General features: G+C 38.1%; 1 protein-coding gene across 3 annotated transcripts in view; it reads right to left on the bottom strand.

The window, feature by feature from the left end:
- The window catches only part of LOC309855597 (fibronectin type III domain containing protein 3C1-like), a 48435-nt gene extending 45481 nt beyond the window's left edge, over nt 1–2954 (bottom strand). The window contains exons 1-3 of one of the 3 annotated variants that reach the window (XM_082716022.1): nt 2782–2954; nt 2154–2270; nt 1159–1281 (exon numbers count right to left, since the gene is read on the bottom strand). In XM_082716022.1, coding sequence (XP_082572148.1) covers nt 1159–1281; nt 2154–2234 — 204 coding nt within the window. In that variant the 5' untranslated portion in view covers nt 2235–2270; nt 2782–2954. The remainder of the gene's footprint in view (nt 1–1158; nt 1282–2153; nt 2271–2781) is intronic. The other 2 variants (XM_082716023.1, XM_082716024.1) reach the window with 2 other exon arrangements.
- Between the last annotated feature and the right edge of the window lie 17040 nt (nt 2955–19994).

The following is a 19994-nucleotide window of genomic DNA, read 5'->3' as shown; positions in this document are numbered from 1 at the left end:
ATAACCAAAGCAATCTTGAAAAAGAAAAGCAAAGCTGGAGGTATCCCAATTCTTTAGACTTCAAGTTATACTTTAAAGCTATAGTCATCAAGATAGTATGGTACTGGCATAAAAACAGACACATGAAAATTGAAACTGGACCGCTCTCTTGTACCATGCACAAAAATAAACTCAAAAGGATGAAAGACCTAAGTGTGAGACAGGAAACCATTAAAATCATAGAAGAGAACAAAGGCAGCAACCTCTTGGACATTGGCTGTAGCAATATCTTACTAGATATGTCTCCTGAGACAAGGGAAGCAAAAGCAAAAACAGACAATTGGAATTTCATTCAGGATAAAAATCTTCTGCACAGTGAAGGAAATAATCAACAAAACTGAAAAGCAGCCTCTGGAATCGGAGATGATATTTGCAAATGACTTATCAGAAAAAGAGCTTGTATCCAAAATCTATAAAGAACTTATAAAACTCAGCACCCCCAAAGATAATCCAGTTAAAAAAGAACATACATAAATAATGAATCATGGAACACTACATCAAAAACCAATGAAGTACTGTATGGTGACTAATGTAACATGAAAAAATAAAAAAGAACTGAACTGCAAAAAAAAAAAAAAAAAAAAAAAAAAAGGCATGAATAGAAATTTTCCAAAGAAGACATCCAGATGGCCAACAGACACATGAAAATATGTTCAACATCATTGACCATCAGAGAAATGCAAATCAAAACTACAATGAGATAGCACTTCACACCTATCAGAATGACTAAAATTAACACAAGAAATAATACGTGTTGGTGAAGATCTGGAGAGAGGGGAACCTTCATACTCTCTTGTTGGTGGGAATGCAAACTGGTGCATTCACTCTGGAAAGTGGATGTTCATTATTCTTAATTTGAAAAATATTCAAACTTACTAATCACTGGGATCTGAAATGCTCAAGAAGAAGAGTACATTTGGATCAATGGGCACTTAGGAGAAATTCAATATCCTAAGTAATGGGTCCTCCCCCAACCAAGTAAAATTTAATATAATAAGGTCATAGAAAATAGGTTCATTGACATGGAAAGACCAATTCCTACTCTCCAGGAAAAAAAACAAAAAACAAAAAAAGAAAAACAGAAAACAAAACTTGTCTGATGGTAAAATTCAGATGTACTTGTTGTATCCAGTATTGAGGACAAGAAGGCCATCTAGTGTATCTTTTGGGATGAGTCACTGTTTGTGAATAATTAGTAGTATATTGTGTTCCAGCAGTGTTGTCCAGATGATAATTCCCCATCTAGTAAAAAAGAAAGGGCACTTAATTTCAGGCAGGTCATTTTTATCTCAGCTCCTTTTGATATTGTGATGTCAAACCAAATTCTAATCCAGAAGTACAATATTTACTTTTTTTTTTTTGAACTCCAAAGAAAAAAGTTAAGTGATCTTTTCACCCTGTATATGTAGGGAAGACCTTTCCTGAATAGGGATGCCTGGGTAGCTCGGTGTAAGTTAAATGGATGATTTCAGCTCAGGTCATGATCTCAAGGTCCTTTAGGATTGAGCTCCACATCAGGCTCTGTGCACAGTGGGGAATTTGCTTCAGTCTCTCTCTCTCACTGCCCTTCCCTTGCTTTCTCTCTCTAAATAAATGAATCCTTAAAAAAGTCTTTTCTTGAATAGATTTCTTCAAATGAATAAATGCTAAATCTATAAAATGTTCTTTCTTGAGACCAATCCTGTAGGTAGAAGTCATTGTTGCTCAAAATAATACCTTTAAATATTAGAAAATTGAACTCAAAGCTAAGGAGTATGAAAGAAGGTTAGTCTGTTTTACAGTCATATTTTTAGACTATTCATCAAAAGATACTGTCTGTGGATAGTATAAACTTTCAACACCAGGACTTTTAAGCTGGTCAAAGAAGGCTGGAAAAACAGCTAAAGCAACCCAAAAGGAGGTTATATGTGACCTAAGATAATGTTAAATGTCTCTAGTGGGATTTTTAAAAGCCTACAAGGAAGATAAATCAATGTTTGTGTAAAGACTGAAAACTTATAAACTAAGTGACCAATCATAAAAATGATACACTTTTTCTAAATAAAAGCCAATACTGGATTCAAGAAGGATTTGATCAGTTATAATGAAAAAAGAAAAAGCAAAAGTATCCTTACCTGATGCATGGGTTCGCCATTGATAACTGATGCCATGGGAGGTATTTCAGTAAGAGTAGGTGCAACCCCATGTTCATCCATGTCTAAAAAGATTGGCTTTCACAGTAAGTGGTGTTTCTAAAGCGTGTAATCATAAGTTAAACAATGAAGTCAAAGTAGTGATTTTAAATGACAAAATATGATGATCTACTCCTTAGAAAAGCCATTTTACATACTTTTTCTCTCAAAAAATGTTACTTAACTGAAATTGTTTTATGGCAACATTTCAAAATAATCATTTGTCATCATAAATAAAAATACGTGAAAATTGGTGTCAAGAGATTGGAATAGTTTTCTTCACTCATGAAAACAAGTGAAGATAGCTTCATTTCACAGTGTGAAGAGTTGTTTAGTTAAACAAGTCATTTGATCCATTTAGATCAAGTCCAATTCATTTCCAATCTATGATTTCAACTGTCAAATAAGACTTCATATTGATTAGAAGGCTGTAATAATTAACTAGATTCCTTTAAAAAGATAAGAACATAGAAATCACCTTAACTCTGATACTAAACCCAAATATCTTAAACATAACACAAAGCTTCAAACCCAAACCTTCAGACTTAAAATACTTTCCAGGTTCAAATACCTCATGTGTAGATGGCACCAAGTGATGAAATATGGTAGGTTAGCCCAAACCCTTGATTCCATAAACACATGGACAAAAATCAGAAGGAAATGTATGATTCTTTTGAAGGTGGAGAAAGAGGATACTCAAGAGAGGACGTTTCAGAGCTAGTCAAGTCCTCCAAATGAAGTGTACTGTTGTGCTTCACAACTCCTTGGTAACACTGATGTAAAAGAATGTTTACTATGTCATAATTCTAGTCACTACTTACATCATTTCCTTACCAAGATTTTTATATAGTCTTAAGAGACTTTTTACTGCAAATACAACTTTTCATAAATGAGAGACTAAAAATTTTTAAAAAAGACTTTATTTATTTATTTGACAGAGATAGAGAGAGGGAACACAAGCAGGAGGACTGGGAGAAGGAGAGGGAGAAGCAGACTTCCCATTGAGCAGGGAGCCCCATGTGGGGCTTGATATCAGGACCCTGGGATCATGACCTGAGCCAAAGGCAGACACTTAATGACTAAGCATCCCATTGCTCTTCAAATTTTTTTAAAAAGAAAACTTGGGAATTATAAAGAAATATGGAGCCTATGTATCAGGAAAATGTACATGTTCTCTTAGGTTAACAATAGAGGAAATAGCTACATACTTAATGTTCTTTTTTTTTTTTAAACATTTATTTATTTGACAGAGAACACAAGTAGGCAGAGAGGCAGGCAGAGAAAGAGGAGGAAGCAAGCTCCCTGCTGAGCAGAGAGCCCGATGTGGGACTCGATCCCAGGACCCTGAGATCATGACCTGAGCTGAAGGCAGAGGGTTAACCCACTGAGCCACCCAGGCGCCCCACTTAATGTTCTTTTTAAATATCTACTCGACAGTGAAAAGAACTTTAGACTAATTTAAATCTCTCTTGTTTTACCACAGAATTTCTTCCACTTACAGCTAAAGTAATTGTTCTTCAGCTCTTTCAAATACTGCATTGATCAAGATTTAAGGCAACATACAATGACATTTTACAAATAGATTATGGCAATAAACTCTTGACATGTGTGTGTAAATCCCCTCCCAACTCTTAACCTCTTTTTATCAGAACTTCCAATCATTGGTGCACATGATATGTCATATTAGAGTTTACCACTGGGATGGTGGTCCTGGTCCAAGATGGCACAGGACTAGGAGAACTAAATTTCACCTGATCCCAGGAATTCAGATAGATAATTATCAAACCATTTTGAACACTTACAAACTCAATGGAAGATCGAAGAATAGTAGCAACTCTATGAACAGAAAAGTGACCGACCACTTTCTGCAAGGTAGGACTTGTGGATTAAGTGAATCTGAGGCAATATATGGGAAGATAGACTCCGGGGAGGTGGGGGAAGGGAACCTCCATCAGCCAACTACTAGCAAGTGACAGAGCAGAGGAACACAAAATCGGAACTTTGAGAAGTCTGCTCTGCTGAGGGACATTGCTCCAGTGGCCAAGCAGGGTGTGGAACCCTTGCTGGGACAGTGTGGTCTCAGGACCCTCAGGGTCACAGAAAGACCAGGGGTGTCTGAGTGCAGCACAGCTCCTAGGTATTGGAGTGGGGAAGCTGGTGGCAAAGATGAAGCTGAGGAGTGGGCTCTCAGCTCAGAGTTACCATAAAATGTGATCCACAGCCCCAAAAGTGGCAGAGCTGGGGAGAGTCCCCTTCCTCCCCCAGGAGCAGCAGCACAGGATCAAACTCCAGGAGTCTGCTGGGTTTTGAGGCTTCAAATGGGACCATGGGCCAGAGACAGAAATGCTTGGTAACAGGCTGGCTGAACATGGAGTGTGGACAAAGACCAGGGAGACAGGAGTGATTGACTGCATTTCTCTGAGGACTCACTGAGGAGTGGGGCCCTGAGTTGATGGCTCCTCTGGGGCCAGAGATTGGGAGGCCACCATTTTCATTATCATCCTCAAAAGCTGTACAGAAAGCTTTCAGGGTGCAAAAGCTACTGGGAGGAAACCTGAGCAGATTACATAGCCTGGGCCCTGGCAGGGGTGGTGCAATTCCACCTGGGGCAAAAACATTTGAGAATCACAGCAACAGGCCCTTCCCCCAGAATCAGTGAGAACATTCAGCCAAGACCAAGTTTACTGATTAATGAGTACTGCAAAACTCCAGAGCTAGGGGAATACAGCACATAGAAGTCATGGCCTTTTCCCATGATTCTTCAGTTTTTCAAAGTTAATTTTTAAAATTTTCTTTATTTTTTCCTTTTTCTATTTTTTTGGAAATTTTCTTCTGTCCTTTTTTAACCAACATCTTATCAATTACTTATAAAAATATTTTTAAAGTTTTATCTTTTTTTATTAATTAATTTATTTTCAGCATAACAGTATTCATTATTTTTTCACCACACCCAGTGCTCCATGTAATCTGTGCCCTCTATAATACCCACCATCTGGTACCCCAACCTCCCACCCCCCCACCACTTCAAACCCCTCAGATTGTTTTTCAGAGTCCATAGTCTCTCATGATTCACCTCCCCTTCCAATTTACCCCAACTCCGTTCTAAATTTTTATCTTTACACTCATATTCCATCCCTTCATATTTACCCTTATATATGTGTGTGTGTGTGTGTGTGTGTGTGTGTGTGTGTATGAGTTTTTCTTTCTTTAAAATTTTGGGATGCAGTTTCTCCTAACAGACCAAAATATATCCAGAATCTAGTGTGTGGCTCTGTTCTATGCATGCCCCTGGTCACCTTCTCTCTCTCCTTTAAAGTTTTTCTCTCTTCTTTCTATTTTCAACCAGCTTCTTATCAGTTCCTTTTTAAAAAATCTTTTAAAATTTTCATTTATATAGTCATATTCTATCCTTTCATTGTTTTTAACCTTATTTTTGTATATATATATTTTTCTTTCTTTTTTTTAAAGATTTTATATATTTATTTGACAGAGGGAGAGAGATCACAAGTAGGCAGAGAGGCAGGCAGAGAGAGAGGAGGAAGCAGGCTCCCTGCTGAGCAGAGAGCCCGATGTGGGGCTCGATCCCAGGACCCTGGGATCATGACCTGAGCTGAAGGCAGAGGCTTAACCCACTGAGCCACCCAGGTGCCCCTATATATTTTTCTTTCTTTAAAATTTTGGATGCAGTTTCTTCTAACATACCAAAATATACCCACATTCTAGTATATGGCTCTGTTCTATTCACCAGCCTGTTCATATTCTTTTTTCCCTTATTTCCCCCTGGTTTCATATCTCTTCTGATTGGTTTAGTGTGTATTTCTCTGGGGTTGTTGTTACCCTTTTAGAATTTTGTTTTCTCACTCATCTATTCCTCTCTGGACAAAATGATGAAATGGAAAATCTCACGTCAAAAACAAAACAAAACAAAAAGAACAAGAGACAGTACAGACTGCCAGTTACCTAATCAAGATGGAGATTAATAAGGTGTCAGAACTAGAGTTCAGAATAATAATTATAAAGATACTAGCTGGGCTTGAAAAAATCATGGAAGACACTAGAGAATCCCTTTCTGAAGAAAGTAACAGAGACAATATACAGTAACAGTGACATTACAGGTAATATAATGGCACTAAATTCTTATATTTCAGTTGTTACTCTGAAGGTAATTGGGCTAAATTCCCCAGTCAAAAGATATAGGGTATCAGAATGCATTAAAAGGCAGGACCCATTGATACTCTCTCTGCAAGAGATTCATTTTAGACCCAAAACCACCTCCAGGTTTAAAGTGAGGGGATGGAAATTTATCACTTATCATGCTAAAGCACATCAAAAGAAAGCTGGGATGGCAATCATTATATCAGGCAAGCTATATTTTAAACCAAAGAGTGTAATATGAAATGAGGAAGGACACTATATCATAATTCAAGGGTTTATCCAACAAGAAGATCTAACAATTGTTTTTTTTTTTTAAAGATTTTATTTATTTATTTGACAGAGAGAAATCACAAGTGGGCAGAGAGGCAGAGAGAGAGAGAGGAGGAAGCAGGCTCCCTGCTGAGCAGAGAGAGCCCGATGCGGGACTCGATCCCAGGACCCCGAGATCATGACCTGAGCCGAAGGCAGCGGCTTAACCCACTGAGCCACCCAGGCGCCCCAAGATCTAACAATTGTAAATATTTATGCCCCGAACATGGGAGCAGCCAATCATATAAACAAATTAATATCACAATTAAAGAGAAGTATTGATAATAATAGTAATAGTAGGGGACTTTAACATGCCTTCACTGCAATGGACATATAATAAAAGCAGAAGATCAACAAGAAACAAAGGCTTTCAATGTCATACTGCACCAGATGGACTTTACAGATATATTCAAAGCATTGCATCCTAAAAAAAGAGAATACATGTTCTTCTTGAGTACATATGGAACATTCTCCAGAATAGATCACATACTGGGTCACAAATCTGGTCTCAGCCAGTACCAAAAGGTTGGGATCATTCCTTGCATATTTTCAGACCACAATATTTTGAAACTGGAAGTCAATCTCAAGAAGAAAGTTGGAAAGAACTTAAATTCACAATGGGTAAAGAGCATCCTACTAAAGAATGAATGGATCCATCAGGAAAATAAAGAAGAATTAAAAAAAAATTATGGAGACAAATGAAAGTGAAAACACAACTGTTCAAAACCTTTAGGATGCAGCTAAGAGGGAAGTATGCAGCAATATAACCCTTTCTCAAGAAACAAGAAAGGTCTCAAATACACAACCTAACCTTACATGTAAAGGAGGGGGGAAGGAAGAGCAAATGAAGCCTAAATTCAGCAGGAGAAGAGAATGAATAAAGATTAGAACAGAAATCAATGAAAGAGAAACCAAAAGAGCAGTAGAATAGATCAATGAAGCTTGGAGTTGTTTCTTTGAAAGAATTAATGATACTGATAAACTCCTGGCCAGACTTATCAAAAAGAAAAATGAAAGGACCCAAATTAATAAAATAAGAAATGAAAGAGGAGAGATCACAAACACCACAAAGAAATACAAACAATTATAAGGACATATTATGAGCAACTATATACCAGCAAATTAGATGATCTGGAAGAAATGGATACATTCCTAAAGATGTATAAACTACCAAAATTGAACGAGGAGAAATAGATAACATGAACATACCCATAAGGAAAGAAAAAGGAAATTGAATCGGTAATCAAAAATCTCCTAAAGAGGGACGCCTGGGTGGCTCAGTTGGTTTAGCAGCTGCCTTTGGCTCAGGTCATGATCCCAGCATCCTGGGATCGAGTCACACATCAGGCTCCTTGCTTGGCGGGGAGTCTGCTTCTCCTTCTGCCTCTGCCTGTGTTCTCTCTCTCTCCCTCTCTCTCTCTCTCTGACAAATAAATAAAAAATCTTAAAAAAAAAATCTCCCAAAGAAACAAGAGTCTAGGGCCAGATGGCCTCCCAGGGGAATCCTATTAAACATTTAGGGAAAAATGAAGGGGGGAAATTGGAGGGGAAGATAAATCACGAGAGACTGTAGATTCTGCAAAACAAAATGAGGGTTTTAGAGGGTAAGGGGGTGGACGGAATGGGTTGGCCTAGTGATAGGTATTAAGGATGGCAGCACTGGGTGTTATATGCAAACAACCTTGGAACACTACATCAAAATCTAAAGATGTACTGTATGGTGACTAACACAACATCATCATCATCATCATCATCATCATCATCATCATCATCATCAAATAAAGAAGAATTAATACCTATTCTTCTGAAAGTGCTCCAAAAAATAGAAATGGAAGGAAAGCTCCCAAATTAATTCTATGAGGCCAACATTGCATTGATCCCAAAAGCAGACAAAACCCCACTAAAAAGAATGACTGACCAATATCCCTGGTGAACTTGGATGCAAAAATTGTCACCAAAATACTAGCTTATTGGATCCAACAGTACATTAAATGGATTATTCACCATGACCAAGGGGATTAACTTCTAGGCTACAAGCATGGTTCAACACTCTCAAATCAATGTGATACACCACATTAATAGAAGAAAGGACAAGATCTGTATAATCCTCTCAATAGATGCAGAAAAAACATTTGAGAAATACAGCATTCTTTCTCGGTAAGAACTTTCTGCCCTGTAGGGCTAGGGGAAATATATCTTGATATCATAAAAGCCATATAGTGAAAAACACACAGAGAATATCCCCTTCAAAGGGGAAAAACATAGAGCTTTTCCCCTAAGGTCAGGAAACTGACAGAGATGTCCACACTCATCAATGTTTTTGAATATATTACTGGAAGTCCTAGCCTCAGGAATCAGAGAACAAAAAGAAATAAAAGGCATCCAAATCAGAAGGAAGTCAAGCTTTCAGTCTTCACAGAAGGCATGATGGTCTATGTAGAAAACCCAAAAGACTCCACCTAAAAATTGCTACAACTGATACAGGAATTCAACAAAGTTGCAGGTTACAAAATCAAGAAGTCATTTGTATTTCCATACACTAGCAATGAATCAGAAGAGAGAGAAATCAAGGAATCAATCCCATTTACAATGTCACCAAAACCATAAGATACCTAGGAAGAAACCCAACAAAAGAACCTGTGTTCTCAAAAGTATAAAACACCTATGAAAGAAATTGAAATCAACACACAAAAAAATGGAAAAACATTCCATGCTTATGGATTGGAAGAACAAATATTGTTAAAATATCTATGCTATCTAGAGCAATCTAAACATTCAGTGCAGTCCCTATCAATACCATTAGCATTTTTCATTGACCTGGAATAAACAACCTTAAAATTTGTATAGAACAAAAAAAGACCCCAAAAACCAAAGTAATGTTGAAAAAAAAAGAACCAAAGTTGGCAGCATCACAATTCCTGACTCCAACCTCTATTACAAAGCTGTAATCATGAAGATGATATGGTATTAGCAGAAAAACAAGCACATAGATCAAATGAACAGAATAGAGAACCCAGAAATGAATCCTCACCTCTGTGGTCAACTAATTTCCAACAAAGTAGGAAAGAATATCCAATGGAAAAAAGATAGTGTCTTCAACAAATGGTGTTTGGATAATGGGCAGCCACATGCAGAAGAATGAAACTGGATCAGTTTCTTATACCATACACAAAAAAACCCTCAAAATGAATGGAAGACCTAAATGTGAGGCATGAATCCATCAAAATTCCAGAAGGAACACAGGAAGTATCACCCTGTTTGACCTTGGCTACAGCAAATTCTTGCTAGACTTGTCTCCAAAGGCAAGAGAGACAAAGGTAAAAATGAACTATTGGGACTTCATCAGGATAAAAGCTTCTGCATGGCAAAGGTAACAGTCAACAAAACAAAGAGGTAACCCACTGAATGGGAGAAGATACTTGCAAATGACATTACAGATAAAGGGCTGATATACAAATTATATAAATACATATCCAAGATCTATAAAGAAAAAGTGCTCAACATCACTGATCATCAGGGAAATACAGATCAAAACCACAATGGGATATATATGATATAATATATAATATAATGTATATATATAATATTGGATATAGGAATGTATATATATTAATTTAAAATATATATAATTCCATTATAATGGAATATTATGCAGCCATCAGAAAGAATGAAATCTTGCCAGTTGTAACAACATGGATGTAACTAGAGAGTATTATGCTAAGAGAAATAAGTCATTCAGAGAAAGACAAATACCACATGATTTCACTCAGATATGTAATTTAAGAAACAAAAGAGATGCACATAGGGGAAGGGAAGGAAAAATAAAACAAGAAATCAGAGAGGGAGACAAACCATAAGAGACTCTTATCTCTAGAAAAAAACAGAGTTGATGGAGGGGAGGTGGGTGGGGGTATAGGGTAACTGAGTGATGGGCATTAAGGAGGGTACTTCAAGTAATGGGCACTGGGTGTTATATGTAACTTATGAATCACTAAATTCTACCCCTGAAAGTAATACAGTATATGTTACCTAAATCAAATTTAAATGAAAAATTTAAGAAAAAAACAAAATATGCTTTCTGAAAAAAAAAAAAAAAAGAATGGATACTTTATTTTATTTTATTTTATTATTTGTCTCAGGGGTACTTGTCTGTGATTTGTCAGATTTACACAATTCACAGTGCTCACCATAGCACATACCCTCCCCAATGTTCATCACCCAGCCACCCATCCCTCCCACCGTTTTCCATCCCAGAAACCCTCAGTTTGTTTACTGAGATTGAGTTTCTTAAGCTTTGTCTCCTCTCTGGTTTCATCTTGATTCATTTTCCCCTCCCTTCCCCTATGATTCTCTGTCTTGTTTCTCAAATTCCTCATACCAGTGAGATTGCATGATAATTGTCTTTTTCTGATTGACCTATTTTCCTTAGCATAATACCCTCTAGTTCCATCCACGGTATTGCAAATGGCAAGATTACATTTTTTGATGGCTGCATAATACTCCACATTGTGTGTGTGTGTGTGTGTGTGTGTGTGTGTGTGTATGTTTACCATATATCCTCTATCCATTCATCTGTTGATGGACATCTAGGCTCTTTCTATAGTTTGGCTATTGTGGACGTGGGTGCTATAAACCTTGAGGTGCACGTGCCTCTTCAGATTGCTATATTTGTATTTTTAGGATAAATACTCAGTAGTGCAATTCCTGGGTCATAAAATAGCAATATTTTCAGCTTTTTGAGGAACTTTCATACTGTTTTCCAGAGTGGCTGCACCAGTTTACATTCCTATCCACAGTGGAGGAGGGTTCCCCTTCACATCCTCACCAACATCTGTCGTTTCCTGACTTGTTAATTTTAACAATGTTTATTCTTCTGATCTAAGAGGACGGTCTTGCATCTTTTTTTGTGTGTCTTCTTTGACTTCTTTCATGAGTGTTCTGTAGTTCCTTGAGTACAGATCCTTTACCTCTTTGGTTAGGTTTATTCCCAGGTATCTAACAGTTCTTGGTGCTATAGTAAATCGAATTGATTCTCTAATTTCCCTTTCTGTGTTTTCGTTGTTAGTGTATAAGAAAACAACTGATTTCTGTACATTGACTTTGTATCCTGCCACATTACTGAATTGCTGTATGAGTTCTAGTAGTTTGGGGTGGAGTCTTTTGGGTTTTCCATATAAAGTATCATGTCATCTGTGAAGAAAGAGAGTTTGACTTCTTCATTGCCAATTTGGATACCTTTCATTTCTCTTTGTTGTCTAATTGCTGTTGCTAGGACTTCTAATACTATGTTGAACAACAGTGATGAGAGTGGACATCCTCGTCATGTTCCTGATCTTAAAGGAAAGGCTGTCCACATGTCCATGGATCAGAAGAATAAATCTGTCAAAATGTCTACTGCCTAGAGCCATCTACACTTTCAATGCCATTCTGATCAAAATTCCACCAGCATTTTTCAAAGAGCTGGAACAAAAAAATCCTAAAATTTGTATGGAACCAGAAGAGATCTGGAATTGCTAAGGAAATTTTGAAAACGAGAAACAAAACTGGGGGCATCACGTTGCCTGATTTCAAGCTTTAGTACAAAGCTGTGATCACCAAGACAGCGTGGTACTGGCACAAAAACAGACACATAGATCAGTGGAACCAAGTAGAGAGCCCAGATATGGACCCTCAACTCTATGGTCAACTAATCTTTGACAAAGCAGGAAAAAATATACAGTGGAAAAAAGACAGTCTCTTCAATAAATGGTGCTGGGAAAATTGGACAGCTATGTGTAAAAGAATGAAACTCGACCATTCTCTTACGCCATACACAAAGATAAACTCAAAATGAATAAAAGACTTCAATGTGAAACAGGAATCTATCAAAATCCTAGAGGAGAACATAGGCAGTAACCGCTTCCACATCAGCTACAGCAACTTCTTTCAAGATAGGTCTCCAAAGGCAAAGGAAACAAAAGCAAAAATGAACTTTTGGGAATTCATCAAGATCAAAAGCTTCTGCACAGCAAAGGAAACAGTCCACAAAACAAAGGGGCAACCCACTGAATGGGAGAAGATATTTGCAAATAACACTACAGACAAAGGGCTGATATCCAAGGTCTATAAAGAACTCCTCAAACTCAACACACACAAAACAGATAATCACATCAAAAAAATGGGCAGAAGACATGAACAGACATTTCTCCAAAGAGGACATACAAATGGCTAACAGACACATGAAAAAATGTTTGTCATCATTAGCCATCAGGGAGATTCAAATCAAAACCACATTGAGACACCACCTTACAACAGTTAGAATGGCAAAAATCAACAAGACAGCAAACAACAAGTGTTAGAGAGGATGTGAAGAAAGGGGAGCCCTCTTACACTGTTGGTGGGAATGCAAGTTGGTGCAGCCACTTTGGAAAACAGTGTTGAGATTCCTTAAGAAATTAAAAATAGAGCTACCCTATTACTCTGCAATTTCACTAGTTGGTATTTACCCCAAAGATACAGATGTATACAGATACATTGGGTCACCTGTACCCCAATGATCATAGCAGCAATGGCCACAGTTGCCAAAATGTAGAAAGAACCAAGATGCCCTTCAAAAGACAAATAGATAAAGAAGATATGGTCCATATATACAATGGAGTAATATGCCTCCACCAGAAAGGATGAATACTCAACTTTTGTATCAATATGGACAGGACTGGAAGAGATTACGCTGAGTGAACTAAGTCAAGCAGAGAGAATCAATTATCTTCTGGTTTCACTAACTTGTGGAGCATAAGGAATAACATGGAGGACATTGGGAAATGGAGAGGAGAAGTGAGTTGGGGGAAATCGGAGGGGGATACAAACCATGAGAGACTGTGAACTCTGAGAGACAGACTGAGGGTGTTGGAGGGGATGGGAGGTTGGGTGAGCCTGGTGGTGGCTATTGTGGAAGGCACGTATTGCATGGAGCACTGGGTGTGGTGCACAAACTGTGAATTTAAGAACACCGAAAAAAATTAAATTAAATTTAAAAGAATAAAGAAATAAAAATAAAATAAAATAAAATAAAAAAATAAAAATAAAAGAGACCTGATGTTATTTTCACCATTGCTGAGCTTTGCAGAACTTTATGTTCAGTGGTAAATGCAATGGTTTGTGCTGGTATTCTGGGGAAGGGGCCCACTGGGCTGGTGTATGGACACACTTGCCCCAGAAAAGCAGCCCCAGCAGAACACAGGAGGGTGGGCACTTGGTGTAAGCAGTTTAGGCCAAGGCTGATGGTATTGTGCTGTTTACTGAAGTTAGTTTATGTTGATGGGTGTAAACAAGAAATTGTTCCATTCCCCTCTCTCCTCCCTGGAGGGGAAGTTTTCACCCACCACTGTCCCAGAAGCCCTCACAAAAGAGTGAACAGTCTTCCCTCATGTGTCCCAGGTGCCCCTCAGATTATTGCTTTCACCCTGTTTGTGTCCAGGCCATCTGTCTGCCCAGTAGCACAGTGTACACCTGTGTTCCATCCCAGGCAGCCTGGTTGAGTTTTTAAACTCCAAACTTTAGGGACCTAGCATGATGTGGACTCATGCTGATCCCCTGGGGGAAACTCTTGCTGCAATGGGACTGATGCAGGTTTGTCCTAGAAGGACAGTAACACCAGAGCACAAGGGCATGAAGCTTGGAGTAAAGCAAAGCAAGGAGCCAGTATCCAGATTAGCTGCACTCAGCAGTTATCTCTACACTTATCTTGGAAGTGGGGGATAAATGGTACCCCCTGGATCTTTTGTTTCCTGAGATTCAATGACACCTCTCCCAAGTGCATTCCAAGAAGGCGGAACTGTCTTTCCCAGTGTATCCTAGGGGATCTTCAGATCACACCATCTGCCCCCAGGCTATTTTCCCTCAACCACAGGAGCAGGGCAGTGGCCTCAGGGCTCCATACCAGCCACACTTCAGACCTCTAAAACTCCACTCTTTGAACACAGTTGATTTTAAAAACTCACAAAAATCAGCCCCCTTTTTCCCCCCCAGTCAATGGCTTTGAGGAATTATTTTCCTCATGATCTCCTGTGTGCTCCTCTCATTCCCTTTCTCACCTTTGTTTTTTAAATTATTTTTTAATATTTTTAATTTTGTTATAAACATATAATGTATTATTAGCCCCAGGGTTACAGGTCTGTGAATCACCAGGTTTACACACTTCACCAGCACTCACCATAGCACATACCCTCCCCAATGTCCATAACCCCACCACCCTCTCCCTACTCTCCTCCCCCTGGTCACCCTGTTTGTTTTGTGACAGTAAGAGGCTGATATCCAGGATCTATAAAGAACTCCTCAAACTTGACACACACAAGTCAGACAATCATATCAAAAAATGGGTAGAAGATAGGAACAGACACTTCTCCAACAAAGACATACAAATGGCTATCAGACACATGAAAAAATGTTCATCATCACTCGCCATCAGGGAGATTCAAATTAAAACCACATTGAGATACCACCTAACACCAGTTTGAATGGCCAAAATTAACAAGACAGCAAACAACATGTGTTGGAGAGGATGTGGAGAAAGGGGAACCTTCCTACACTGTTGGTGGGAATTCAAGTTGGTGCAGCTACTTTAGAGAACAGTGTGGAGATTCCTCAAGAAATTAAAAATGGAGCTTCCCTATGACCCTGAAATTGCACTCCTGGGTATTTACCCCCAAAATACAGATGTCGTGAAAAGAAGGGCTATCTGTACCCCAATATTTATAGCAGCAATGGCCACGGTCGCCAAACTGTGGAAAGAACCAAGATGCCCTTCAATGGATGAATGGATAAGGAAGATGTGGTCCATATTATGGAGTATTATGCCTCCATCAGAAAGGATGAATACCCAACATTCGTAGCAACATGGATGGGACTGGAAGAGATTATGCTGAGTGAAATAAATCAAGCAAAGAGAGAGCCAATTATCATATGGTTTCAGTTATTTGTGGAGCATAGAAAATAGCATGGAGAACAAGGAGAGATGGAGAGGAGAAGGGAGTTGAGGGAAATTTGAAGGGGAGGTGAACCATGAGAGACTATGGACTCTGAAAAACAATCTGAGGGGTTTGAAGGGGCGGGGTGGGGTGGGAGGTTGAGGGAACCAGGTGGTGTGTATTAGAGAGGGCATGGATTGCATGGAGCACTGGGTGTGGTGCAAAAACAATGAATACTGTTATGCTGAAAAAAATAAATTAAAAAAATACAAAAAAAAAAGAGTCTCTTATGGTTTGTCTCCCTCTTGATCCCATCTTGTTTCATTTATTCTTTTCATACCCCCCATGATATGATAGTTGTCTTTCTCTGATTGACTTATTTCACTAAGCATAAGAGCCTCTAGTTCCATCCACATCAATGAAAATGGCAAGATTTCATTTCTTTTGATGGCTGCATAGTATTCCATTGTATATATAAACCTCTTCTTCTTTATCCATTCATCTGTTGTTGGACATCTAGGTTTTTGTCAGAGTTTGGCTATTGTGGACATTGCTGCTATAAACATTCGGGTGCACGTGTCCCTTCGGATCACTACGTTTCTGTCTTTAGGGTAAATACCCAGTAGTGCAATTGCTGGGTCATAAGGTAGCTCTATTTTCAGCTTTCTGAGGAACCTCCATGCTGTTTTCCAGAGTGGCTGCACCAGCTTGCGTTCCCACCAACAGTGTAGGAGGGTTCCCCTTCTTCCGCATCCTTGCCAGCATCTGTCATTTCCTGACTTTTTAATTTTAGCCATTCTGACTGGTATGAGGTGGTCCCTCATTGTGGTTTGGGTTTGTATTTCCCTGATGCTGAGTGATGTGGAGCACTTTTTAATGTGTCTGTTGGCCATCTGGATGTCTTCTTTGCAGAAATGTCTGTTCATGTCCTTTGCCCATTTCTTGATTGGATTATTTGTTCTTTGGGTGTTGAGTTTGCTAATCTCTATAGATTTTGGATACTAGCCCTTTATCTGATATGTCATTTGCAAATATCTTCTCCCATTCTGTCAGTTGTATTTTGGTTTTGTTAACTGTTTCCTTTGCTCTGAAAAAGCTTTTGATGTTGATATAGTCCCAATAGTTCATTTTTGCCCTTGCTTCCCTTGCCTTTGGCAATGTTCCTAGGAAGAAGTTGCTGCAGCTGAGGTCGAAGAGGTTGCTGCCTGTATTCTCCTCAAGCATTTTGATGGATTCCTTTCTCACATTGAGGTCCTTCATCCATTTTGAGTCTATTTTCATGTGTGGTGTGAGGAAATGGTCCAATTTCATTTTTCTGCATGTGGCTGTCCAATTTTCCCAACACCATTTGTTGAAGAGGCTGTCTTTTTTCCATTGAACATTCTTTCCTGCTTTGTCGAAGATTAGTTGGCCATAGAGTTGAGGGTCCATTTCTGGGCTCTCTATTCTTTCAAAGAACCAGCTCCTGTTTCATTGATTTGTTCTATTGTTTTTTTGGTTTCTATTTCATTGATTTCTGCTCTGATCTTTATGATTTCTCTTCTGCTGGGTTTAGGCTTTCTTTGTTGTTCTTTCTCTAGCTCCTTTAGGTGTAGGGTTAGGTTGTGTATTTGAGACCTTTCTTGTTTCTTGAGAAAGGCTTGTACCACTATATATTTTCCTCTCAGGACTGCCTTTGCTGTGTCCCACAGATTTTGAACCATTGTGTTTTCATTATCATTTGTTTCCATGAATTTTTTCAATTCTTTTTTAATTTCCTTGTTGACCCATTCATTCTTTAGTAGGATGCTCTTTAGCCTCCATGTATTTGGGTTCTTTCCAAATGTCCTCTTGTTATTGAGTTCTAGCTTCAGAGCATTGTGGTCTGAAAATATGCAAGGAATGATTCCAGTCTTTTGGTACTGGTTGAGACCTGATTTATGACCCAGGATGTGATCTATTCTGGAGAACATTCCATGTGCACTAGAGAAGAATGTGTATTCTGTTGCTTTGGGATGGAATGTTCTGAATATATCTGTGATGTCCATCTGGTCCAGTGTGTCATTTAATCCCTTCATTTCCTTGTTGATCTTTTGCTTGGATGATCTCTCCATTTCAGTGAGGAGGTGTTAAAGTCCCCTGCTATTATTGTATTATTGTCGATGTGTTTTTTTGATTTTGCTATCAATTGGTTTATATAGTTGGCTGCTCCCACGTTAGGGGCATAGATATTTTAAGTTGTTAGGTCTTCTTGTTGGACAGACCCTTTGAGTATGATATAGTGTCCTTCCTCATCTTTTACTATAGTTTTTGCTTAAAGTCTAATTGATCTGATATAAGGATTGCCACCCCAGCTTTCTTCTGATGTCCATTAGCATGGTAAATTGTTTTCCACCCCCTCACTTTAAATCTGGAGGTGTCTTTGGGTCTAAGATGAGTTTCTTGTAGGCAGCATATTGATGGGTTTTGCTTTTTTTATCCATTCTGATACCCTGTGTCTTTTGACTGGGGCATTTGGCCCATTTACATTCAGGGTAACTATTGAGAGATATGAATTTAGTGCCATTGTATTGCCTGTAAGGAGACTGTTCCTGTATATTGTCTCTGTTCCTTTCTGATCTACCACTTTTAGGGTCTCTCTTTACTTAGAGGACCCCCCTTTCAATATTTCCTGTAGAGCTCGTTTGATGTTTTCAAATTCTTTCAGTTTTTGTTTGTCCCAGAAGCTTTTTATCTCTCCTTCTATTTTCAATGATAGCCTAGCTGGATATACTATTCTTGGCTGCATGTTTTTCTTGTTTAGTGCTTTGAATATACCATGCCAGTTCTTTCTGGCCTTCCAGGTCTCTGTGGATAAGTCTTATGCCAATCTAATATTTTTACCATTGTATGTTACAGACTTCTTTTCCCGGGCTACTTTCAGGATTTTCTCTTTGTCACTAAGACTTGTTAATTTTACTATTAGATGATGGGGTGTGGACCTATTCATATTGATTTTGAGAGGGGTTCTCTGCACCTCCTGGATTTTGATGCTTGTTCCCTTTGCCATATTAGGGAAATTCCCTACAATAATTCTCTCCAATATAAATTCTGCTCCCCTCTCTCTTTCTTCTTCTTCTGGAATCCCAATTATTCTAATGTTGTTTCATCTTATGGTATCACTTATTTCTTGAATTCTCCCCTCATGGTCCAGTAGTTGTTTGTCTCTTTTTTGCTCAGTTTCTTTATTCTCTGTCATTTAGTCTTCTATATCACTAATTCTTTCTTCTGCCTCATTTATCCTAGAAGCAAGAGCCTCCATTTTTTATTGCACCTCATTAATAGCTTTTTAAAATTTCAGCCTTGTCAGAGTTTAGTTCTTTTATTTCTTCAGAAAGGGCTTTTATTTCTCTGGACAGGGTTTCTCTAATATCTTCCATGCCTTTTTTGAGCCTGGCTAGAACCTTGAGAATCATCATTCTGAACTCTAGATCTGACATATTACCTATGTCTGTATTAATTAGGTCCCTAGTCTGTGCTACTGTGTCTTGTTCTTTTTTTTTTTTTTTTTTTGTGGTGAGTTTTTCTGCCTTGTCATTTTGTCCGGATAAAAAAATATGAAGGAGCAAATAAAATACTAAAAGGGTGGCAAAGACCCCAGGAAAATGTGCTTTAACCAAATCAGAAGATACCCCAAATAATGGGGGCGGGGGGGAGAAAGGGGATAAAAGGAAGTTCAGAAAAAAATTTTAAAAAAGAAAACAAATAAAGAAAAAATATAAAAAAGAATATATATATATATACACACATACACATGTGTGTGTGTGTGTGTGTGTGTGTGTATTAGACTGATGACTATAACAGGGTCACCTACTTAATTTTGGGAGTATTTTGGTCTCCTAGAAGAAACTACCTCCCAAAATTTTAAAGAATGAAAAACGTATATAAGGGTAAACACAATGAAGGGATGGAATATGACCATAAAGATGAAATTTTTTTTTTAATTTCTAAAAAAAGGAGTTGATAAGGTAAGTTGGTTGAGAGAATGAAGAAAAAGAAGGTGGAGAGAATTTGCTTGGCCTGGAGACTAGAACAAGCCCAGTGCTAGATTTAGGGTGTATTTTGATCTATTAGAAGAAGTTGTACCCCAAACTTTTTAGAAGAAAAACCCTATGTGTATACAAAAAATAAAGTTAGATACAATGAAAGATAAAATATGATTATAATAATAATGTTTCCAATAAGATTATTATTTTTTTATGAAAGGTATTGTTAAGATAAACTAGTTTAAAAACGTTAAAAGAGGAAAGGGTAAAAGTAAAAAAGAATTTAGCAGCAGAAAAAAAAAAACTAAAAAAAATTAATTATCTTTGCAAGATTAAAGAATCATGGGGAGAAAGCCATGAATTCCATGCTT

Source organism: Mustela nivalis (assembly GCF_964662115.1).
Source record: "Mustela nivalis genome assembly, chromosome: X".
NCBI lineage: Eukaryota > Metazoa > Chordata > Mammalia > Carnivora > Mustelidae > Mustela > Mustela nivalis.
The sequence above is the reverse complement of the archived record's forward strand: the minus strand, read 5'-3'. Positions and strand labels throughout refer to the sequence as shown.